General features: G+C 45.6%; 1 protein-coding gene across 5 annotated transcripts in view; it reads left to right on the top strand.

Moving 5' to 3' along the window:
* SPEN (spen family transcriptional repressor) overlaps positions 1–26,251 on the top strand; it is a 357,496-nt gene that overhangs the window by 186,541 nt on the left and 144,704 nt on the right. For all 5 annotated transcript variants that reach the window (XM_069240114.1, XM_069240113.1, XM_069240112.1 and 2 more), the window contains one exon: positions 12,509–20,621. In XM_069240114.1, the coding sequence (XP_069096215.1) occupies positions 12,509–20,621 (8,113 nt within the window). The remainder of the gene's footprint in view (positions 1–12,508; positions 20,622–26,251) is intronic.

The following is a 26,251-nucleotide window of genomic DNA, read 5'->3' as shown; positions in this document are numbered from 1 at the left end:
TTGAGCCATGCTTTGGCAGTGCTGCTAGGCTTTTTCAGTTTTAAGTCTGTTCCACCTAATGGTGGCACCCGGTGGGTGTTCCCACTTTTGGCAGGTGTTATTTTTCTTCAAATGTCAGATTGTCAACCTTAAGGAAGTTTCATCCCTAATGCTTCAAGGCTACTTTTATTCTCAGTATTGTGAAAGTGGTCGTTCTCTGCTTCAAGTTTTGTCAATGATAGCTTCTTAGCTATTTCTCTTTTAGAATCTTCATACTACCTGATATGAAGGTAGTGTTTACTCTGAAGGAGAGCTGGTGCTCAAGAATTGGTAGCTTAAAGCTTCAAGGAATGTACTTTATTCTAAGTAGAGTATTGCTTTGGATGCCTGAGATAGATATAGAGAGAGAGAGATAGAGAAATATGTTCGATGGCATGTGTAGCAGCAGATACACATGATGTGCATATACTTTGCCATCTAGTGTTTGGCTCAGAGTGTTACAAGTTGTTTTTCTTCGAAGAAATGTTTTCGAGTCACAGGATTGAGTGACTCCTCCTCCTTGGCTCCATTCCGCATGGGCATCGACTCCATGTTAGATTGATTTCTTTCCGCCATCGAGTCTGGACGTGTTCCCTTTCGCTCCGATAGTTCGATTAGGAAAACTTTTAAAACGCTCTATTTTTTTTAACGTATTGTATCAATCACGTTACATCTTCAATCGACACTTCGGTACCGTCGGAACAGACATCTCTACTTGCCCTTCGGGGCGCGTGCGCCCAACTCTGGCCTGGTCGGGCCGAGCGCGTGGAAGCCTCATGGATCGGACTCCATTCTGATTCTGTCCTCAGTGTCACGTCAAATTTCCTTATACAGACCAACACCTCATCTGTAATCTTTGCCTTTCCCCAGATCATCGGGAAGAAAATTGCGCGGCCTGCCGATCTTTCAGATCAAAAAAGACACTCCAGGATAGAAGAGCATGAAGGCTCGAGATGGCATCAAAGAGCCCCGAAAATCTCAATGTCGAGGAGGGAGAGATCATGCAGACCGCAGTCTCTGTTCGAGGATCCGACTCCAACCAGGAATCCGAGGAAGACAGACCGGTCACAGCAGGACAGCACGTGAGTACGCCTGCCCCTGTACCATCTAAACCGAAATTTAAGGCCTTGGGGATGCCACTGCCGGAAGGACATGGCTCGACCCTAAAGAAGACACCCGGAGACCAAACCCCCGGTTCGGCACTGAAAAAGGCCACTCCTCTGAAGCCATCGGGGTCGACCAAAAGCTCCGTCTCCGACTCAAGCAAACACAGTTCTTCCGAATCGAAATTTCAGAAATCCCTTTCGGAGCCGAGACCATCCACAACGCCATTTTTTTCGATACCGAAGAAGGCAGCTTTGGAGCCGAAAAGAGCAGGTTACACCAAAGAGCATGGACTTTCTAAAACACTCAAAAAAAGCCATAAAACTTATCAGGGCTCCCCCCAAATACAGCCAATACTGGAAGTAAAGGACGAAAGGCAAGCCAGGATTCATATCCATAAAAAAACTGGCAGAATCTTAGCTCCTCCTCTAAAACCTAAGAGGAAATTAGCCTTTCAGGAGCAATTGGACACTGCACAGCCTCCAGCTAAAGTGCCAAAGACAAAGGAGAGACCACCAGCTCCTCAGATTTCTCCTCCTCCTCATCCTCCTCCTCACTCTCCACACCTGCATATCTCTCCTCCTACCAGTCCTACACCAATGCAGTCACCATCTCATTCCTTTGATTCGCAACAAGATAATGTAGACCCATGGGATCTTTATGATCCAGATCCCATTCCTGATAACGACCCAGACTGCTATCCCTCTAAGCCTTCACCACCTGAGGATAGTACAGGGTACAATCGGGTACTAGCTAGGTCTGCAGCATACCATAGTGTCACCATGCACACTGAACCGTTGGACGATTTTTTTGTTTAATACACTCACCTCCACGCACACAACATACCAGTCGCTCCCAAGCATGCTAAAACATGCTGATCAAATATTTAGCGAGCCTGTCAAAGCAAGAATAATAACTCCCAGGGTAGAGAAAAAATACAAGCCACCTCCCTCTGATCCTGTGTCTATAACTAAGCAACTCCCTCCAGACTCAGTAGTGGTAAGCGCTGCCAGGAAGAGGGCAAACTCAGTCATTAGGTGATGCACCCCCACCAGACAGAGTAGAAAATTTGATGCTGCAGGGAAGAGAGTGGCATCCCAGGCAGCTAACCAGTGGAGAATAGCCAACTCACAGGCGTTGTTGGCTAGATACAACAGGGCCCATTGGGATGAGATGAAAGATATAATTCAGCATCTCCCCAAGGAACACCAAAGGAGGGCACAGCAGATAGTGGAGGAAGGGCAAGCCATCACCAATAACCAAATTAGGTCTGCCCTAGACTCTGCAGACACAGCTGCCAGGAGTGTCAACACTGCAAGCAATCAGGAGGCATGCATGGCTCAGGTCCTCTGGGTTCAAACCCGAAATCCAACAAAAAACAGCTTTTCGGCCCAGAGGTGGACACTGCAATTGAAAAATTGCGTAAGGATTCAGACACCGCAAAAGCAATGGGTGCACTCTACAGCACACAATACAGTGGATCCTTTCGGAAACCCCAGTTTAGAGGTGGATTTAGGGCTTAAACTGCACTGGCATCCACATCGCAGCCAAAACTGGCCTACCAACCTCAATACCAAAGAGGTGGTTTTAAGAGCACGTATAGAGGCCAGTACCCCAGAGGTAGAGGGAAATATCTGTTCTGCTTTCCTGCTCTTATCTCATGACCAAACTTACAGAACCTCTCTGGAATGCACTTCTGAGTTTAAAGAAGACATTTATTGTTATTACTTCACCACGAGGTTCCTGAGAGACGAAATTAGTAGGCTGGAAGCACACTGTAAAGAAATGGCTCCCTGTTGCAGTTACCCCCCACTTTTTGCCTGATACTGATGCTGACTTGACTGAGAAGAGTGCTGGGACCCTGCTAACCAGGCCCCAGCACCAGTGTTCCTTCACCTAAAATGTACCATTGTATCCACAATTGGCACACCCTGGCATTCAGATAAGTCCCTTGTAACTGGTACTTCTAGTACCAAGGGCCCTGATGCCAAGGAAGGTCTCTAAGGGCTGCAGCATGTCTTATGCCACCCTAGAGACCCCTCACTCAGCACAGACACACTGCTTACAAGCCTGTGTGTGCTAGTGAGAACAAAATGAGTAAGTCGACATAGCACTCCCCTCAGGGTGCCATGCCAGCCTCTCACTGCCTATGCAGTATAGGTAAGACACCCCTCTAGCAGGCCTTACAGCCCTAAGGCAGGGTGCACTATACCATAGGTGAGGGTACCAGTGCATGAGCATGGTACCCCTACAGTGTCTAAACAAAACCTTAGACATTGTAAGTGCAGGGTAGCCATAAGAGTATATGGTCTGGGAGTCTGTCAAACACGAACTCCACAGCACCATAATGGCTACACTGAAAACTGGGAAGTTTGGTATCAAACTTCTCAGCACAATAAATGCACCCTGATGCCAGTGTACATTTTATTGTAAAATACACCACAGAGGGCACCTTAGAGGTGCCCCCTGAAACTTAACCAACTATCTGTGTAGGCTGACTGGTTCAAGCAGCCTGCCACACTAGACACATGTTGCTGGCCCCATGGGGAGAGTGCCTTTGTCACTCTGAGGCCAGTAACAAAGCCTGCACTGGGTGGAGATGCTAACACCTCCCCCAGACAGGAGCTGTAACACCTGGCGGTGAGCCTCAAAGGCTCACCCCTTTGTCACAGCCCAGCAGGGCACTCCAGCTTAGTGGAGTTGCCCGCCCCCTCCGGCCACGGCCCCCACTTTTGGCGGCAAGGCTGGAGGGAACAAAGAAAGCAACAAGGAGGAGTCACTGGCCAGTCAGGACAGCCCCTAAGGTGTCCTGAGCTGAGGTGACTCTAACTTTTAGAAATCCTCCATCTTGCAGATGGAGGATTCCCCCAATAGGGTTAGGATTGTGACCCCCTCCCCTTGGGAGGAGGCACAAAGAGGGTGTACCCACCCTCAGGGCTAGTAGCCATTGGCTACTAACCCCCCAGACCTAAACACGCCCTTAAATTTAGTATTTAAGGGCTACCCTGAACCCTAGAAAATTAGATTCCTGCAACCACAAGAAGAAGGACTGCCTAGCTGAAAACCCCTGCAGAGGAAGACCAGAAGACGACAACTGCCTTGGCTCCAGAAACTCACCGGCCTGTCTCCTGCCTTCCAAAGATCCTGCTCCAGCGACGCCTTCCAAAGGGACCAGCGACCTCGACATCCTCTGAGGACTGCCCCTGCTTCGAAAAGACAAGAAACTCCCGAGGACAGCGGACCTGCTCCAAGAAAGGCTGCAACTTTGTTTCCAGCAGCCTTGAAAGAACCCTGCAAGCTCCCCGCAAGAAGCGTGAGACTTGCAACACTGCACCCGGCGACCCCGACTCGGCTGGTGGAGATCCGACACCTCAGGAGGGACCCCAGGACTACTCTGATACTGTGAGTACCAAAACCTGTCCCCCCTGAGCCCCCACAGCGCTGCCTGCTGAGGGAATCCCGAGGCTTCCCCTGACCGCGACTCTTTGAATCCAAAGTCCCGACGCCTGGGAGAGACCCTGCACCCGCAGCCCCCAGGACCTGAAGGACCGGACTTTCACTGGAGAAGTGACCCCCAGGAGTCCCTCTCCCTTGCCCAAGTGGAGGTTTTCCCGAGGAACCCCCCCCTTGCCTGCCTGCAGCGCTGAAGAGATCCCGAGATCTCTCATAGACTAACATTGCGAACCCGACGCTTGTTTCTACACTGCACCCGGCCGCCCCCGCGCTGCTGAGGGTGAAATTCCTGTGTGGGCTTGTGTGCCCCCCGGTGCCCTACAAAACCCCCCTGGTCTGCCCTCCGAAGACGCGGGTACTTACCTGCTGGCAGACTGGAACCGGGGCACCCCCCTCTCCATTCTAGCCTATGTGTTTTGGGCACCACTTTGAACTCTGCACCTGACCGGCCCTGAGCTGCTGGTGTGGTGACTTGGGGGTTGCTCTGAACCCCCAACAGTGGGCTACCTTGGACCAAGAACTGAACCCTGTAAGTGTCTTACTTACCTGGTAAAACTAACAAAAACTTACCTCCCCCAGGAACTGTGAAAATTGCACTAAGTGTCCACTTTGAAAACAGCTATTTGTCAATAACTTGAAAAGTATACATGCAATTTTTATGATTTAAAGTTCCTAAAGTACTTACCTGCAATACCTTTCGAATGAGATATTACATGTAGAATTTGAACCTGTGGTTCTTAAAATAAACTAAGAAAAGATATTTTTCTATACAAAAACCTATTGGCTGGATTTGTCTCTGAGTGTGTGTACCTCATTTATTGTCTATGTGTATGTACAACAAATGCTTAACACTACTCCTTGGATAAGCCTACTGCTCGACCACACTACCACGAAATAGAGCATTAGTATTATCTATTTTTACCACTATTTTACCTCTAAGGGGAACCCTTGGACTCTGTGCATGCTATTCCTTACTTTGAAATAGCACATACAGAGCCAACTTCCTACACACACGTTCAAAAGTAGTCGCAGCAATGAAAGCAAAATATATCAAAGTACTTCTCAGTTGCAATGTACACAGCAAATACATATGATTATATTATAGCATAACTTCAAAGCAAAGCATAAAAGTAATAATTGCATCTCCGTAGGGCCTATAGCTCAGCTTCATCTTTCTGGGGTCTGCAAGTTGATAACTCCGGTTCAACTGCGAGAAAGAGATTTTCTACCCAAACGGGAGACAGGCAACTGACGTCTAGTTCCTGTCTGAAGTCAAGATAGTCTCCATCCAACTAACTCTGCTGTTGTCCAGAGCCATCGTTCCAAAAACATACGCCCTCCTCTCAGACTCTGGAAAACTAAGCAAGCCTTTGGAGACTGGACAGATTTCCTAGACCCCTCCTCTTCCCAAGGCTGAGCAGAAAGGAAAACACCAAATGTACTCTCTCTTATCAGCTATAGTATAGTGTGAAAAACATAGCTTGGTCTATCATGTGGAAAAACACAGCTCATCTGCAATGTCTAACTCCACGTTAAAGCCAATAGGCAGCCAACCTGAATATCACATGTAATGTCTAATGCCATGTCAAAGCCAATAGGCAGCTAAACTGAAACAGAATGTAATGGCTAATGCCATGTTAAAGCCAATAGGTAGGTAAACTGAATACAACATGTAATGTGCTACTGGTGAACATTGAGCAACTAATATGTGCAATGGTGAAACACAAAGTCATTGGTCAAACACAATTAATAGCATCACAATATCAAACACCTAAACAAGCCTCACAACACAGAAAACAGTGACTTGTTTCATTCCCTTCCACTCCACACCTCCCCTGTGGGAGGGAGACTGCAAACGTTCCACACCAATTGGCAAAACATTACCACAGACAATTGGGTCTTATCAATTATCCACAATGGCTATTGCCTGGAATTGATACAAATTCCACCAAACATTCTACCAAACAAACTATTCACAGAACACATCACTCTATTACAGGAAGAAGTCAAATCTCTATTACTCAAACATGCAATAGAACCCGTGCCACAAAATCAAGTAGGGGTGGGAGTTTACTCACTGTATTTCCTCATTTCCAAAAAGGATGGCGCCCTAAGGCCAATATTAGAACTCAGGACCCTCAATCTTTACATCCTGTCAGAACACTTTCACATGGTAACTCTCCATGATGTTATCCCACTACTTCAAAAACATGATTTCATGGCAACATTAGACCTCAAGGATGCGTATTTTCATATACCGATCCATCCGGCGCGCAGAAAATATCTCAGGTTTGTCATTCAAGGAAAGCACTATCAGTTCAAAGTGTTACTTACCCTTTGGAATAACAACAGCTCCAAAGGTATTCACAAAGTGCCTAGCGGTAGTCACAGCCTACCTAAGAAGGCAAACATATACATGTCTTTCCATATCCAGACGATTGGCTGATAAAATCAAACAGTCATACGCAGTGTCAAAACCATGTGCATAACGTAATACAAACCCTGCACACGCTAGGGTTATCAATAGATGACCAAAAGTCACAACTACAACCTGTGCAAATACAACAGTATTTAGGGGTAATACTAAATACTCAAAAAGCGCTAGCAAGTCCAAATACGCAGAGAATACGAGCATTCCAAAATATAATTGCACAGATACAGACCGGTCAACAGTACACTGTCAGATTAGTCATGAAAATGAGGAATGATGGCATCATGTATTGCAGTTGTTCAACATGCAAGACTATACATGCGGCCCTTGCAACAATGCCTTGCACAACAATAGTCACAAGCACAGGGTCAACTTCAAGATCTAGTGTTGATAGACCTCCAAACATACATGTCCCTTCAGTGGTGGAATTCCATAAATCTAAACAAAGGGCGGCCATTTCAAGACCCTGTGCCTCAGACCATAATTACAACAGATGCATCAATGATTGGCTGGGGAGCTCACCTCAACAATCACAACATCCAAGGACAATGGGATGCCCAACACAAACAGCTACACATAAATCACTTGGAGTTGTTAGATGTCTTCCTAGCACTCCAAGCTTTTCAGCCTCTTCTCACTCACAAGAATGTCCTGATCAAAACAGACAACATGACCACCATGGATTACCTAAACAAGCATGGAGGGACACATTCGTCCCAACTCTCCATCCTAGCTCAAAAAAAATTGGAAATGGGCAATACACAACAAAATTCACCTGGTAGCACAATACATTCCGGGGATACACAACCAATTGGCAGATGTTCTCAGCATAAATCATCAACAAACACACGAGTGGGAGATTCACCCTCAAGTAATTCAAAAATACTTTCAACAATGGGGAACACCAAACCTAGATCTGTTAGCCACAAGCGAAAACGCAAAATGCCAAAACTTCGCATCCAGACGCCCACATCCCCTATCCTAGGGCAATGCTCTATGGATCAATTGGTCTGGGATATTTGCTTACTCCTTTTCCCCTCTCCCACTCTTTCCATTTCTAGTCAAAAAATTGCATCAAAACACACTCATTATGATACTCCTAGCAACAACGGGGGCACGTCAACCGTGGTACACAACATTGTTAGACCTGTCAGTAGTACTACACTCCAAACTTCCGACCAGACCTGTTGAAACAAAACAAAGAACAGATCAGGCACCCAAATCCCAACACTCTCAATCTGGTGATTTGACTCCTGAGGTCATAGAATTTGGGTATTTACAAATACCATCAGAATGTATGGAAGTGATTAGGCAAGCAAGAAAACCCACTACTAGACAGTTCCATGCTAACAAATTGAAATAATTTGTATATTACTGTCAATCTAAACAGATTGCCCCTCTTACAGCATCAATACAAGATATTCTATGCTATTTATTTCATTTACAAAAATCTAATTTAGCATTCTCTTCCATAAAAATACATCTTACTGCAATTTCAGCATATTTACAAAATGTGCAGCACAGCTCTTTATTTAGAGTTCCTGTTATCAAAGCCTTCACGGAAGGCTTAAAAGACATCATTCCACCCAGAACACCTCCAGTTCCTTCTTGGAATTCAAACATAGTGCTTACCAGACTTATGGGCCCACCATTTGAACCTATGCACTCATGTCAAATGTAATTCTTAACATGGAAGGTTGCCTTCCTAGTCGCAATTACATCATTGCGAAGTGGGTGAAAGTCAAGCTTTCACTATTGAAGAACCGTTCATACAAGTACACAGACATAAAGTTGTACTACGAACTAACCCTAAATTTCTACCAAAAGTGGTATCACCTTTTCATATTAATCAAACAGTGGAACTACCAGTCTTCTTCCTACAGCCAGATTCTTTGGCAGAAAGAGCTCTACATACATTAGACATTAAAAGAGCTCTAATGTACTATATAGATAGAACGAAACCATTCATGAAAACTAAACAGCTGTTTGTAGCCTTTCAAAAACTTCATACTGGTAACCCCATTTCAAAACAAGGATTAGCAAGATGGATAGTAAGGTGCATCTAAACCTGCTACGTTAAAGCCAAAAGACCACTCTTAGTTACTCCTAAAGCCCATTCCACAAGGAAAAAAGGTGCTACAATGGCTTTTTTGGGAAACATACCAATTGCTGAAATATGTAAAGCAGGTACTTGGTCAACACCACATACATTTACTAAACACTATTGTGTAGATGATTTAGCAACACAGCAAGCCACAGTAGGTCAAGCTGTACTCAGAACATTATTTCAAACAACTTCAACTCCTACAGGCTAACCACCGCTTTTGTGGGAGGACAAAAAGGACAAACTGCTTTGTAGTCTATGCACAGCGTGTGTACCTGCAGCTACACATGCCATTGAACGGAAAATGTAACTTACCCAGTGTACACCTGTTTGTGGCATGTTCCGCTGCAAATTCACATGCGCCCTCCCACCTACCCGGGCTTGCAAATTAGCAATTCGCCATTGATTGGCTGCCTGTGATGCCACTCGCTTGCCTGCTGCATCAACTCTTTGTCAGGTGGTGGAGCATCCCCTGACTATTGAGAGTTTGCTCTTTTCCTTGCTGCTCCTACCACCACTGAGTCCGGTGTGAGCTGCTGCGTTATGAACACTGGGTCTGTTGGAGGTGGTTTGTATTTCTTTTCGACCCTAGGCTTGATCGCTCTTCCTTTTACAGGCTCTTGGAAGACCTGTTGTGTGTGCTTGAGCATGCCCGGTAGCATTGGCAGGCTTTGGTAGGATGCGTGGGTGGATGGCAAAGTGTTAAAAAGGAAGTCATCCTCCACTGGCTCCGTGTGCATTGCTACGTTGTGGAACGTAGCTGCCCTTGATAGTACTTGCGTATATGCAGTACTGTCTCCTGGTGGTGACGGCTTGGTTGGATTATATTCTGGGCTGTTATCCGATACTGGTGGATCATATAAATCCCATGCATCAGTATCATCTTCGGTCATCCCAGTATGTGTGGGTGACTGCATTATAGTTGTTCCCACTGTTGACAATTGTGGTGAGTGCAGTGGGGATGGTTGTGGTGAGACCGTTGGTGGTGGTGATTTGTCTCTAACCACTTTGGCCTTTGGTTGCATTTCTGTTTCCTGAAATGCGCAAGCTTTCTTTTCGATTTGAGTGAAGGTAAAGTCTGAATCTTGCCAGTCTCTTTTTGGATATGTAACCTCTGTTGTGTATGGTCAGGTTCTTCCATAACCAACTCTTACTCAAATCGATGTCTTTCCTTGAGTTGCATGGAAAGTACTTGCTTTTCTGTATAAGAGATTCTTTTCGGCTCAGAGGTCGCTTTTATCGGTACAGAAGTTTCTGCTGTTATAGTCTTTTTTGGTCCTGAGGAGCTTTTTAGGGGTTTGGTTGATTCGATCACTCGGTGTTGAAATCGTTCGGTGCCGGATTCTTGACTGGAGTAGGAAGTCCTCGGCAACTCCTTGGCCTTTTTCGGTGCCGATGTTTGGTCACCTTCTTTTTGGTGGGTTGAGCCATGGCCTGCTGATGGTGGCGTCCCCATCGCCTTAAGTTTCTTGGTGTGACCCTGAGTTTGGGACGGGGCAGGTTTACTCACGGTTTGTTGCACCGTTGAGGGTCGTTCACTGTCGGATTCATCCGTTTCCGTCTCTTGGATGGAGATTCTTTCCTCCTCCTCGACGCAGAGCTGTTCTTTCGGTTTCGACGCCATTTGCAGTCTTCTTGCTCGTTGATCTCTCAAGGTCTTCTTTGATCGAAACGCCCGGCAAGCTTCACAAGTATCCTCTCTGTGTTCGGGTGACAAACGCAGATTACAGACCCGGTGCTGGTCTGTATAAGGATACTTTGAGTGACACTTGGGACAAAAACGGAAGGGGGTCCGGTCCATTAGTCTGGGACGACGGGTGTTGTCGGGCCGACCAGGCCTCGGTGAAGAGTGGAAGCCCCGAAGGGCCGCCGAAGCGGTCTTGATGTCGGTGCCGATACTCTAACACTAACCCGGTACCGAGCGATAACAATACTGTAGAATTTTCATTACTTTAGCTAACTTTCCCGATTTGAAATACGGAGCGAAGAGGAACGCGTCCGAACCCGATGGCGGAGAGTCGACGCCCATGCGCAATGGAGCCGAAAGGGAGGAGTCATTCGTCCCGTGACTCGAAAAGACTTCTTCGAAGAAAAACAACTTGTAACACTCAGAGCCCAACACTATCAGGCAGGCAGGATAATGCACAGCATGTGAATCTGCAGCGTCTCACCCAGTGTACATCTGTTCATGGCATAAGTGACATTTTCCATATCTATATATAAACACATACACACACTTTTTATTTTTTTATTACTACAAAGGCATATGTTTATTATATTCCAATGTCAGTAGGTATGTATATTTAGAATATTTTGAATGTTTTTATCATCTCCAGCTACTTTCCCTGGGGAGAACTATATGTATATGCCAAATGGTTGCTATTGTTGCCTTCAACTTCTTTTTAAAGAGGTCACCAGTATGTTTGCTTTGCAAGAGATAAACAAATTCTGTGTGTCTTATAGTGTAGGTCTTGGTTAGGCTATACCTTTACAGAGTAAGAGGTATTGCTCAATAGCATGCTATGCTGCCTTGGGTTCCAAGAGGGTAGAAAATGAAAGTTTGTTCTACATATAAGAATAATAAAAAGATGTATATTCACTACCTCATTTGGCAGTACTATCCTGCGATCATGTGTAGTGTTTCTTACTCATGTTTTCTTTATCTTCATAATATCATTGCTTTGGTCCTTCCCATAGTATTGATGGGGTGTTTGTGCATGGGTTCACATCCTATTAGGGGAGCAAGTAGCTTAATATTTATTCTGTTAGTTCACATCTAACACTGATTGGTCATATTGACATGGAATTTCTTTATTCCATGTTTTTGAATGTTTGTGACTAGCTGCAGATTCCTTAACGACCCACCTATCCTTCTCGCTCTGCGAACAGAGTCCTCTTTGATCTCCGAGATTACTTTATGGAAATCTACACCTTGAATTACAAATTCAGTGATTACTTGACAGAGTGGTGTCTTTTGTTCTAGCACACTGTTTCGATATGCAGTTTCCATACGTGGCTCCACGGAAAAACTGAGAGAGGGGGAGGTGGCGAGCAGGGCAGTTGTATATACTCTGCTGTTGGCACATCTGGTGTTGATACGGAGTCGCACAAAGCCTTTTGATGGGCAGAAAAAGTTTCCGGATCCAGGCTCGCACCTGGAGAAGATTCTAAAGTAAGGACTTTGCAGCTAGGTCCTGCCTGTGCCAGATAATGCATTACCAAAGGTAAGTAACTCTGCCTTTTTGAAGTAGAAATTAAAAAACAGTAAAACTGCCCAGTTGTCTGCACTAAACACATTTTTTATCAAAATTCAATAAAAATAATCGAAGTGAAATGCTTACACATCTTATGTAAAACTGTGAACTAATTCTGCCTTTTCCTTTTTATATTGTTTTCAGAGGTGAGGAACCTCGCAGAGGCTCATATCACGAGTATACTGCTGCAGAGCGAACATATTTTGATTCTGTGCGAACTTCTGCCACTTATCCTGAGGAACCTCGAAGAGAATTCCCGGCACGCAGTAGAGAACTGTATGCAGATTGGGATCCATACCAAACGGAGTACTATGATTCTAGATATTATGATGATCTAAGGGAGTTGCGGGATTACAGAGATCCTTATGAGCAAGATATTAGGGAGTACAGTTACAGACAGCGGGAACGGGAGAGAGAGCGGGAACGATTTGAATCAGACCGAGACCATGAAAAAAGGCCACTGGAGCGCAGCCAAAGTCCAGCTCACTCAAGGCGGCCAAAGAGTCCTGTAACATCTCCTGCACAGTCTGATACAAGGCTACAGAGTGATCCAGAGCGTAGAATATACAGCCGCTCCTCAGATCGTAGTGAAAGCTGCAGCTCTCTCTCACCTCCTCGATTTGATAAACTAGACAAGGTCCGAACAGAACGGTTTGTTAAAAATGAAAAAACTGAAAAGGAACAGCGTCCTTTTGATCTTGAAAGGACAGAAAAAGAGAAGAGAACAGTTAAGAAAGAGAAGCCAGAAAAACTAGAAAAAGACAAATTAGAAAAAGTGAAACGAAAGACTAAAATCAATTCGCCAAGCTCGCAGTCATCTGGAACAGACCAAGAAAATGAAAGAGAGTCAAGTCCTGATAAAAAGAGTGCCGGTAAGCAGCTAGTGAAGGAGAAAGTTGACAAAGAAGGATCGTCAAAAAATCGACTGGATTTAATACCATGTGTGGTTTTGACTAGAGTGAAAGAGAAGGAGGGGAAAGTTGATTCTTCAGGCTTTGAAAAAATGAGAGGGAAGTTAGATAGTGATTCTGTTAAGTCTCCACCCCTCGAGCAAAAAATCCATCTTACTAGAGTTGAACAACCTAAATCCGATGCAGGTAAATCAGAAGTACTTCGTACAAAAACCTCAAAGGAGAAAATTCTTGCGAGCCATATTGAAGTTGTTGACAAAGAAGGGAAGGTAAAAGCCAAGAAACCACAAAAAGCAGAGCAATCTATAGAGGTAACTAATCCAGTTGATCTGGAAAAACTGGAGGCTCGCAAAAGGAGGTTTGCGGATGCAAATATGAAACAAGACCGGCAAAAACTTGAACTTAAGAGGAGTAGTCAAGAAGAGGAAGATGCACGGCTCGTTTTGAAAAAGCCATTTGACGGGCCTGGTTCCTCCCGAGAAGTTACAATGTTAAGAGATGTGGACTTAGACAGAAAGACTGCAAGAAAAGAGCTTCCTAGAAGGGAATTAAAGCAAATAAAATCAGAAAGGTTAATTACAGTCACTAGCCCTAAAGAAGGGCAAGAGTCTGCAAATATTTCTGTGGGTATTGCCTTGCGTCCCAGCTCAGATCTGCAAGCTCGTTTAGGAGAACCAGTTGAGGCTCCTCTGGAAATGCAGGAGGTCCTTGTAAAAAAGATTAGTTTATCAAAACCACATCAGAGGCATACACAGATAGTAGATGATCAAGGAACAGAGAGAGACTTGTCTAAAGAGGACAGCAGAAGGAACTACTGTGACTTGTTGGAAGTGATGGCGGACCACAAAATGGGCCAAGACAAAACACACTCATCTGAAACAGAGGAGAAGCTGAGCATTGACATTGATCATACACAAAGTTATCGAAAGCAAATGGAGCTAAGCCGTCGACTAAAACAGCAAATGGAAATTGAAATGGCAAAATCTGAAAAGTTTGGCAGCCCAAAAAAAGAAGTAGATGATTTGGACAAGCGTAGTCTTGTACATGAAGTCGGTAAACCTCCGCAGGATGTCACAGATGATTCACCTCCTAGTAAAAAACGAAAAACTGATCATTTAGAATTTGAAAATCTAACCAAAAGAGAGAGGAACTACAGGAGCTCTCGCCAGATGAGCAAAGATTCTGAAAGGACCACATGTTCTCCAGGCCTCAAACCAAATTTGTATCCTGAGGAAGAGGATAATGTGGATTGTCCAAGGCTGATGCCAACCCGAGATACCAAAGAGTCACCCAAAATAGATGATAAAAGTCCTTTATATTGTACTGTCAGGGAAAGTGCTCTCAAATACAATCCATATGAACTTAGTAGGAAGGAACAACTTTCTGATACAGCTAAAGTCAAACTGTCTTTGACGTGTGAAGATGAATCAAACAAATGGGACTGGCAGGTGAAGCAGGAGCCTGGCAAAGGCGATTTCACATTTCACAGTGGTGTTAAAAAAAGGGAAAGGTCACGTTCATTGCATGATCTGGAACCTGGAGAGGTGCCTACAGATTCCGATGAGGATAGTGATCATAAGCCTCATTCTCCTAAAGCCTCATCTATGTTAGACAGCGGCAGGTTTTCTTTCTTACTTCGTGACGGAGAAGAAAAGTTGCGTGATAGAGAGGACAAACTGGCAAGCTCATCTGAGCGTAGTAAGTTTTATTCATTTGCTCTGGACAAGACAATCACCCCTGATACAAAAGCATTACTTGAGAGAGCCAAATCCCTCTCTTCATCCAGAGAAGAAAATTGGTCTTTTCTTGACTGGGATCAAAGATTTGCAAACCTCAGAAACAACAAAGACAAGGAAAAGGTGGACTCTGCTCCTAGACGTCTTCCTTCATGGTATACCGTGAAGAAAAAAAAAATCAGAACAGATTCAGAAGGGAAACTAGATGATAAGAAAGATGATAATAAGGAGGATGAGCATGAGAGGACAGAGTTGTTTGCCTCAAGATTTTTGCATAGTTCAATATTTGAGCAAGACTCAAAGCGCTTGCAGCATCTCGAAAAGAAAGATGATGAGCTTGATTTGCAATCCAATAGACAGTTTGGTAGACAGATGTCTAGTGATGTTGCAAATAGTGTGTCTGATTTTGTGCAAGAACCAGTAGTTTTGTTTCACAGTAGGTTCATTGAGCTCACCCGAATGCAGCAGAAGGATAAAGAGAAAGATCAAAGACCAAATGAGCTTGAAAAGCCGGATAACATTATCCAGCCAAAGACACCTGATCCAATTCCAGATACTAAAGAAATGGAAATGAAGCCACAAGATTCATTAGAGTCGGCGCCTTGCATTAACTCTCCACAGCAACCTGCACTGTCCGTAGCAGAGAAGGTGCTAAATGAAAACAAGCTTGATATGGCATCAACAAAAGACAAGATGCCACAGATTGTTACACCAGCAAAAGACAAGCTGTCTGAGATGGCTACAGCAATAAAAGACCGGCAGTCTGATCATGCAACACCCACAAAAGACAAACTGGTAGAACTTGCCCCTTCAGTAAAAGACAAGTCATTGGATGTAACTGCAGCAACAAAAGACAAGGTGGCTGAACTTGCACCTGTACCAGAGGTTGACTCTGCAAAAGACAAGATGTCCGATCTTGCACCAGAAGAAACGGAACCTGCTCATTGTCATCAAGAAATTAGTCCCAGGCCTGACCTTAACATTCAGTCTTTTATTGCACCTCCAGAACAGGTGGGAATCCCGCTGGTTATGGAGGAAAATAAAGAAAGTATCCCAATCACTCCTTTATCTGAAGACTCTGTGGTAGCAGTACAACGTACATATTTGGATACTAAGCCGCTCACACCAGGGTCTTCATTTGCAGAAGATGTGTGTATAGAGGAAGAGCCTGAAAGTGCATCTTGCATCATGCCGACTGTTAAACCTGTAGCCAAAACCGAGGAGGCCAGTGATCTTAAGAAAGATATGGTGGTTAATTGTGAAAATATAAATTCTAATACAAGCCCTAAGATTGAGGTAGCTACAGAGATCCAACCCCTGAGCTCAGACCATGACCTTGAGGTTGAACACCCAACTCCTGTAAAAGACAGAAAGTTCTACAAAAACAAGCGCTCAAAAACTCCTCTACATGCGTCTGCTCCTGCTGTCAGTGAAAAGCCTGCTACGAGGAAAAGTGAGAGAATTGACCGTGAAAAACGTAACCGGTCAACCTCCCCACGTGGTGAAACTCAAAAACTAATGGAGCTTAAAATAGAGCCGGAGAAAGTTACAAGGAATGCTTCAAAATCCCCATGCTTTGTGCCAGAGGCTGAAATTGTAGAGCCAGCAGGTCGATCCAGACGCAGAAAAGTGAAATCGGTGTATGCTACGAAAGTAGTTGATTCCCCACCAATGGTTAAAGAACCAGTAGAGACACCAAGGCCTACTAGAAAGAGAATTGAGAAAGAACATCAAGAAATTGTTGCTGTCACTCCCACCACACCACGGAGAGGAAGACCCCCCAAATCACGCCGCAAGATTGGGGAAGAGGTATCACCTGTTAAAGTAGAACCAGTTAAACCGGAGGTAGAGGAGACAATAACAAAAACTCTTGATGCTCCGAAACTTGTGGAGGGTTGGAGATCACCAAGATCACAAAAGATTATGCACAGTCAGCAGGGGAAAAGGGGAAAAAGTGAACAGAAAATATTGCCTGACGTTTCATTGGACTCCAGTGGAAATGAGCCAACTATTCCAGAACCTCCTGCTAAAGAGTGCTGTTTGAATTTGAAATCTGAAAAAGATGCACTAGATGGCGAACCAAAACAGTGCAGAAAGGCAGATGATTTAGACAAAGGTGCAGCTGAAAATCATCTGTTAGAAATGATAGAAAAAAAACCATCCACAGAAAAGTTTGTACGGTCGAAAGGTGGAAGATCGAGAAACATAAAGAGTGCTATAGATCAAACCACAGTACGCATTAGGGATGTAGAAATACGGCTTAATGTGGATGAGGTAAAAGGTGCCTTAAGAACTGGTGAAGAAGAGTCTGAATCTTTGATAGTATCTCCAGTTAAAATCAAAAGTCCTGTGAAGGAAGATGGTGTCTCCCCTCCATTTGTTAAAATGGAGCTTGAAGCACCCTTTCCAGAAACATCGGAAAAGGAAGTGATTTCTGAACCAAAGATATCTCCTGAAGCAGCTCAACTGGCAAAACAGATAGAACTTGAACAGGCTGTAGAAAATATTGAAAAGATTACTGAGAACCCATCAGTAGCTGCTTATAAAGCACCAGTAGCAGAGGTTTCTTATAAAGAGCCAGAAACAGATGCCTCTGAGGTGCGTCCAGAGGAGGAAGGAGACAAACCTACTCATCAGGCTAGTGAAACAGAGCTTTTAACTGCAATTGGGTCAATCATCTGTGAGGTTCCTGCAGAGGCAGAGAGCTTTCCTGCCCCTCCAACATATCCACCAGATGCTGAAACTGAACTCAGAGTAGAACCAGTAGTGGTACAATTGCCACAAGAGGAAATGGAGCCGGAGACCGACCATGCAGTGAAAAACTTTTTAACCTCTGAAACAGCGGTTGGTGCTGACAGGTCAGTTTGTGCTCCTACCTCTACATCAAAGGAGGCTGTGGAAAGAAAGGAAACTAATCTCATTGAGTCTCCAAATAATTCAAAGGAGGCTGACCGCTTGGAAGATTTAACTGTTCCAAGAAAGGAAAAAGGGCGTCCTAAATCAGGTCGACAAAGACGTACAAGAAGCACAAGTAAAAAATCTGAAGCGGTTGATAATGTTGTTGAACAGCAAATAGTCAAAGGCCGACCTGTCAAGAAGGAAGTGAAGATTATCAGTGAAACTTTGTTAGAAGATAAAAAGAACCATGATAATACACTCCCAGAGCCCACTGAACATTCTCCTTCAAAGTCTGATTTGGTTACTGGAACTGAGGACATTTCTCAAGACACACCTACCGAAAGTAAAACTTCTACTGAACCTACAGCTCCTGAGGAAGTTCCACCTCAGCCAGCACCAACAAATGAGGAAAGCATGACCATTTTAAAGCAAAGAACACATTTTGAAAGTTCACCCATAACTCCACCCACCATCAGTGTTCCATCTGTTCCTTCCACAACGGCTACCAAACTCCCAAATGCAGTTCCAGGAGGAACAGTCCATCATTCTGGCCCAGTAATGGTCACAGATTGGATGTCTAGGCATGATGATTCTCGAGCCAGAAGCACTCCCCCGCCTGCATTGCCACCCGATACCAAAGCTTCAGATATCGATAATAATTCAAGTACTTTGCGTAAGATTCTGTTGGAGTATGTTTCACCCACTAGCAACACAGCAACTGTGGTCACAACTTCTATCCCTGATCCGGTCTCTACATCTCGAATGGAAGAGAAGATGCCCAGTCTTCACTGTGAAATGGTGAAAGATGTTTCTGAAGAGAAAGGTACAATTTCATCAGTTCCTCAAAGTACAGCTGCTCAAATCCCACCGGAAATTGATGCAAATGTTTTCACAGAAAAGGACAAGGTAACTACCATAATTGCTCCAAAAATGACCTCGGTTATCAGTAGAATGCCGCCTAGTCTAGATTTGGATGACAGTCCCAGGATCAGTTTGGTGAAAACACCCTCTCAGTCGCAGTCTTCTGTCCCTACCATACCATCACCAAAGTACAAACAAAGGTCAACTGGAAACGATAGGTCCTGCATGAAACCTGCAATGTCAGTCATTGAAGATCGATCAGTGGAAGCTGGATCAAGTCCTGGTTTGAGAGTGAGCACATCAGAAGGTTTTGTAATCTTGAGCTACTCTGGGCAGAAAACTGAGGGGCCGCAGAGAATTAGTGCGAAAATTAGTCAAATCCCTCCTGCAAGTGCAGTTGACATTGAGTTTCAGCAGTCTGTTTCCAAATCACAGGTTAAACAAGAGTCCGTCGCTTCTTCACAACCAGCAGCTAAAGGTCCTCAGACCCCTACAGACTACATTCCTGGCCATTCTTCACTTATGCCGGGTTCTCAACCATATAATTCACCTCCTGTAATTTCATCTGTTAAACAAGAACGTTCTACTTTAGAAAAACCAGACTCTCTGCACCTTTCAGGTTCTAATCCTTCATCACAACCTGGAATGGTGAAGCTCCTTTCACAAACTGTAAACACAGCTCCAGTGTTGATGCATAATCAGATGGCACATTCACAGACTGTAGCAACAAGTAAAAAGATATCTGAGCAACCTTCTTTAAAGATGGAAACCAAAGTCCTTCAACCAACTAACCTGAGTCCAGGTTTAAGTCCACATCACTCTACATTCTCTGGCAAAATGCATGCAGAGTCTAATCATGTGAGTTCTGGACCCAGCACACCTACTGATAGGGCTCTTCCTCATCTTGGAGTCGTAAAACAGGAGCCGCAATCACCACGCACCACAGGTCATTCTCCTTCTCCATTTCCTCGGTCTTGTCATGCCAATGTTACCTCCTCTTCTGCATTAACTAACAATCCCTCTGTGCTGCTGGCTCAGGGAATCCCTGTGCCCCAATACATATCTAGTATGCACCCAGAGCAGACTGTTATAATGCCACCTCACAGCCACCTTTCTCAAGGCGATGTTCGAATGAGTACTCCTCCACTGTCTGGCATGCCTTTTAGTATTCGCTCAGATGCACTGCACTCTCCTAGGGCTTCTGTTCAGTCTCAAATTGACATTCGACCTCAGCAGTCTAGCACCCCACAACCAGCTCCCATAAGAGAGCTTTTATCTTCCTTGTCTTCGCAGCACTCCCCAGATGAGGATGTTCATTACCGCCATAGTGTTTGTAGGGGGTCAGCATCTGTGCAGTCAGAGGTGCTAGTGATGCAGCCAGAATATCGCATTCCAACTTCTGGAATGCGCATTGATCCATATAGTGTACCAAGGGATGTGAGATTAATGATGCACTCACACATGACTGCTGTTGGTGATCACCACACTGATGTGCGGCAAACAAGAACTCCTGATGGAACAGTTAAAACACCACCGGCCAACAAGACTTCACAGCCTGGAAAGGAGATAGCCAAGCCTTCAGAAGGAAAGATGGCCCACTCTACGCACAGTGAATCAAGATTGCTCAATGTTCCACCCAGTAATCAATTGCCTGGACTTCCCTTACCACAGACTGTAGTGGTACCCCCTGGTGTACCTCTTATCCACCCATCCGGAAGTTCTTTCCATGATTATCTGCCAGTGTACAGTGACATAAGGAGCTATCACCATTCAGCTGCTCAACTGGCTCACACTCAGTTTCCTGGATCATCACCAATCGGCCTAGCTTCCCGTAGCATGACCCCCTCTCAGGTAAGTCATTGTTACCAGCTTTTCAGTTTCAGGTTGATTTGTGATAAATCTCTAATTAGCCTGCATGGTTATTTAGCCTTCTGACACGCAGCCACTCAGCCCTGATAATGTTTTCATTTTATGATGTCTCCTTGTGTAAGTTAGCTTTTATAAATACTTAACTTAAAAAATAAAAAAAATACCAAGATACCATTTTATTTTCCTTTTTTTGTACTTGCAGTCTATTCCACATTTAATGTTTTAATCCTGGAGAGTTTTCATTTGCAGCACTCAGGAATATGCCTGTTCTCTTCCAGGGGATGCTCATCAATAGTCATAAACATTGAATATTCCCGCCCTTGTGTGGGGACCCCGGAGCATATATAAAATACACATATATAAAGTATGAAATATGCACGAAAAATATATATAGCATTTTTAGTAAACACATTTTTATACTAAACTCGTATACATGTGTGAAACAGCAATGCAGACTATAAACATAAACAGGCTAAAATGCTTTATTTCTATGGAGTTTATTTTTAAAAATGTTCTCAAAATTACAATGAGAGAAAAAATATCTACCAAAACCCCACCACTGGGCCTAGGGAAATCAGCAGTAGTAATCATCAGAGAAAAAAGATAAAAAAATTACATTGAAAAACACTAGAGCATTCTTAGCCAATAGGCTGCATGCAGGTTAACACAGGAGAACCATAAAAACTTTGGCACCGTGCCTTTAAGACTCTGAGCACCTCCAGTATCCCACCATGCCTAAGGGGTGAAGGAGAGGTGACAGTTGGTTCACAGTTAGGTCAGTTCTTTTTTCCGGCTTCTTCTGAGAGGATCCTAGAGCATGGCGCTCTGTTTTTCTGAGTTTTTCTCAGAAAAATACTTCAGAACGTTTTTTCCATCTTCACTCGACATCTAACATCATTGTCTGAGTCTGGAAGTTTTTTCCTGCCTGAAAAATGCCTTCACTTTTTGTGAAATGCCCTTCCGGTGGGAAGAAGGCGGCCCAGTCAGATCCACACACTCTGCATTGTGTGCCTGCCTCAGAGTCACTGCCCTGACACTTGCAAACACTGCAAGAACATGTCAAAGAGGACACTGAAGGACAGGGAGAGGATCAGGCTTCATGGGCTTCACGAGAGGCAGAAAACTTCATCCTCTTCGCTTCCCAGGCAGCCAACAAGCCATTCTCAGGAGAGACAGGCTAGATCGACGTCAGCAGGTAGGAAGATATCTGTTTGTTCCCCGTCGACGTCGTCACTGCCACCATCTCACCGTCCTAGATCGCCGTCGACCCGACCGACGTCGAAGGATACGGCGTCGAGAGAACCTGGCCACCGCAGGGGCAGATCTCCGTCGACGGCAACCCGCCGATCGACGTCGAGCCATCACCGGCGTGCCCATTCGCCGCCGAAGGCCTCACACCCCTCGACGTCAAGGAAGGCGATGTCGAAATCGCCTCAGCGGCGAGAACGAGGACATCCGCCGTCGGCGGCCCACCGCTTGACGGCGGCGCACACAATGGTGAGCAGGTCGCGGTCCAGAGATCGCCGTTCGACGTCGAGGCACTCAACGTCGAGACACTCCACGTCAAGACAGGAATAGCTGCCGGTGCTCCCTTCGACATCATTACAACTGTCGACGTCGATGCAGGTTTTACCTGCCTTGCAGGGGGCAGAGCATCGGCTTCCGCCAGCGGATAAGACCATTCCATCTCTGGTGGTCTCTATAAGAAGTGGATCATCTCGGTCGAGAGCTGCATCGTCGGGGCATGTCTTGCCCATCAATTTGTCACCAAGATGGTTGGAGAGCCTTAATAGACCAACGGCCTCCCCGGACTCGCAGTATTCGAGGATGTACTCTCCTACTGCCTCTCTCCCGAGAACACAGTCACGACAGCGCAAGCAGAATGGGCTCGTTCTGCTTCTCACCAGCCGACCACAAGGCCTGGGCGGGAGCCCTACTACTTCATCTCGCAGCAGGTCACGCTCCCAGAGACGATCTAGGTCACGATCAAGACATAGGTCGCCCTCTTGGTCATCGTCAGGGTCATCCGTCAGACGATACTCCCCCACCTTAACGGATTCTCCACCAGCTAGGGTTTCACCAGTGGACAACATCACTACCTTTAATGAGGTGTGTAAGGAAATGCCTCCTTGGCATGGTTGCCCCCTGACTTTTTGCCTTTGCTGATGCTATGTTTACAATTGAAAGTGTGCTGAGGCCTGCTAACCAGGCCCCAGCACCAGTGTTCTTTCCCTAACCTGTACTTTTGTATCCACAATTGGCAGACCCTGGCATCCAGATAAGTCCCTTGTAACTGGTACTTCTAGTACCAAGGGCCCTGATGCCAAGGAAGGTCTCTAAGGGATGCAGCATGTCTTATGCCACCCTGGAGACCTCTCACTCAGCACAGACACACTGCTTGCCAGCTTGTGTGTGCTAGTGAGGACAAAACGAGTAAGTCGACATGGCACTCCCCTCAGGGTGCCATGCCAGCCTCTCACTGCCTATGCAGTATAGGTAAGACACCCCTCTAGCAGGCCTTACAGCCCTAAGGCAGGGTGCACTATACCATAGGTGAGGGTACCAGTGCATGAGCATGGTACCCCTACAGTGTCTAAACAAAACCCTAGACATTGTAAGTGCAGGGTAGCCATAAGAGTATATGGTCTGGGAGTCTGTCAACCACGAACTCCACAGCACCATAATGGCTACACTGAAAACTGGGAAGTTTGGTATCAAACTTCTCAGCACAATAAATGCACACTGATGCCAGTGTACATTTTATTGTAAAATACACCACAGAGGGCACCTTAGAGGTGCCCCCTGAAACTTAACCGACTATCTGTGTAGGCTGACTAGTTTTAGCAGCCTGCCACAAACCGAGACATGTTGCTGGCCCCATGGGGAGAGTGCCTTTGTCACTCTGAGGCCAGTAACAAAGCCTGCACTGGGTGGAGATGCTAACACCTCTCCCAGGCAGGAATTGTCACACCTGGCGGTGAGCCTCAAAGGCTCACCTCCTTTGTGCCAACCCAGCAGGACACTCCAGCTAGTGGAGTTGCCCGCCCCCTCCGGCCAGGCCCCACTTTTGGCGGCAAGGCCGGAGAAAATAATGAGAATAACAAGGAGGAGTCACTGGCCAGTCAGGACAGCCCCTAAGGTGTCCTGAGCTGAAGTGACTCTGACTTTTAGAAATCCTCCATCTTGCAGATGGAGGATTCCCCCAATAGGGTTAGGATTGTGACCCCCTCCCCTTGGGAGGAGGCACAAAGAGGGTGTACCCACCCTCAGGGCTAGTAGCCATTGGCTACTAACCCCCCAGACCTAAACACGCCCTTAAATTTAGTATTTAAGGGCTACCCTGAACCCTAGAAAATTAGATTCCTGCAACTACAAGAAGAAGGACTGCCTAGCTGAAAAACCCCTGCAGAGGAAGACCAGAAGACGACAACTGCCTTGGCTCCAGAAACTCACCGGCCTGTCTCCTGCCTTCCAAAGATCCTGCTCCAGCGACGCCTTCCGAAGGGACCAGCGACCTCGACATCCTCTGAGGACTGCCCCTGCTTCGAAAAGACAAGAAACTCCCGAGGACAGCGGACCTGCTCCAAGAAAAGCTGCAACTTTGTTTCCAGCAGCTTTAAAGAACCCTGCAAACTCCCCGCAAGAAGCGTGAGACTTGCAACACTGCACCCGGCGACCCCGACTCGGCTGGTGGAGATCCGACACCTCAGGAGGGACCCCAGGACTACTCTGATACTGTGAGTACCAAAACCTGTCCCCCCTGAGCCCCCACAGCGCCGCCTGCAGAGGGAATCCCGAGGCTTCCCCTGACCGCGACTCTTTGAATCTAAAGTCCCGACGCCTGGGAGAGACCCTGCACCCGCAGCCCCCAGGACCTGAAGGACCGGACTTTCACTGGAGGAGTGACCCCCAGGAGTCCCTCTCCCTTGCCCAAGTGGAGGTTTCCCCGAGGAACCCCCCCCTTGCCTGCCTGCAGCGCTGAAGAGATCCCTAGATCTCCCATTGACTTCCATTACAAACCCGACGCCTGTTTCTACACTGCACCCGGCCGCCCCCGCGCCGCTGAGGGTGAAATTTCTGTGTGGACTTGTGTCCCCCCCGGTGCCCTACAAAACCCCCCTGGTCTGCCCTCCGAAGACGCGGGTACTTACCTGCAAGCAGACCGGAACCGGGGCACCCCCTTCTCTCCATTCTAGCCTATGCGTTTTGGGCACCACTTTGAACTCTGCACCTGACCGGCCCTGAGCTGCTGGTGTGGTGACTTTGGGGTTGCTCTGAACCCCCAACGGTGGGCTACCTTGGACCAAGAACTGAACCCTGTAAGTGTCTTACTTACCTGGTAAAACTAATCAAAACTTACCTCCCCTAGGAACTGTGAAAATTGCACTAAGTGTCCACTTTTAAAACAGCTATTTGTCAATAACTTGAAAAGTATACATGCAATTTTGATGATTTGAAGTTCCTAAAGTACTTACCTGCAATACCTTTCGAATGAGCTATTACATGTAGAATTTGAACCTGTGGTTCTTAAAATAAACTAAGAAAAGATATTTTTCTATATAAAAACCTATTGGCTGGATTTGTCTCTGAGTGTGTGTACCTCATTTATTGTCTTGTGTATGTACAACAAATGCTTAACACTACTCCTTGGATAAGCCTACTGCTCGACCACACTACCACAAAATAGAGCATTAGTATTATCTATTTTTACCACTATTTTACCTCTAAGGGGAACCCTTGGACTCTGTGCATGCTATTCCTTACTTTGAAATAGCACATACAGAGCCAACTTCCTACATTGGTGGATCAGCGGTGGGGTACAAGACTTTGCATTTGCTGGACTACTCAGCCAATACCTGATCACACGACAAATTCCAAAATTGTCATTAGAAATTGATTTTTGCAATTTGAAAAGTTTTCTAAATTCTTAAAAGACCTGCTAGGGCCTTGTGTTAGATCCTGCTTAGCATTTCTTTTAGAGTTTAAAAGTTTGTAAAAGTTTGAATTAGATTCTAGAACCAGTCTTAGTTTCTTAAAAAGTATTCCAACTTTTAGAAGCATAATGTCTAGCACAGATGTGAATGTGGTGGAACTCGACACCACACCTTACCTCCATCTACAGATGAGAGAGCTAAGGTCACTCTGTAAACTAAAGAAAATAGCAATGGGCCCCAAACCTACCAAAGTACAGCTCCAGGAGCTTTTGGCAGAGTTTGAAAAGGCCAACCCCTCTGAGGATGGCAACTCAGAGGAAGAGGATAGTGACTTGGAGGACAATTCCCCCCTACCAGTCCTATCTAGGGAGAACAGGGTCCCTCAAACCCTGACTCCAAAAATAATAGTCAGAGATGCTGGTTCCCTCACAGGAGAGACCAACACCTCTGAAATCACTGAGGATAACCCCAGTGAAGAGGACATCCAGTTAGCCAGGATGGCCAAAAGATTGGCTTTGGAAAGACAGATCCTAGCCATAGAGAGGGAAAGACAAGAGATGGGCCTAGGACCCATCAATGGTGGCAGCAACATAAATAGGGTCAGAGATTCTCCTGACATGTTGAAAATCCCTAAAGGGATTGTAACTAAATATGAAGATGGTGATGACATCACCAAAT

The sequence above is a fragment of the Pleurodeles waltl genome, chromosome 6 (assembly GCF_031143425.1).
Source record: "Pleurodeles waltl isolate 20211129_DDA chromosome 6, aPleWal1.hap1.20221129, whole genome shotgun sequence".
Lineage (NCBI taxonomy): Eukaryota > Metazoa > Chordata > Amphibia > Caudata > Salamandridae > Pleurodeles > Pleurodeles waltl.
The sequence above is the reverse complement of the archived record's forward strand: the minus strand, read 5'-3'. Positions and strand labels throughout refer to the sequence as shown.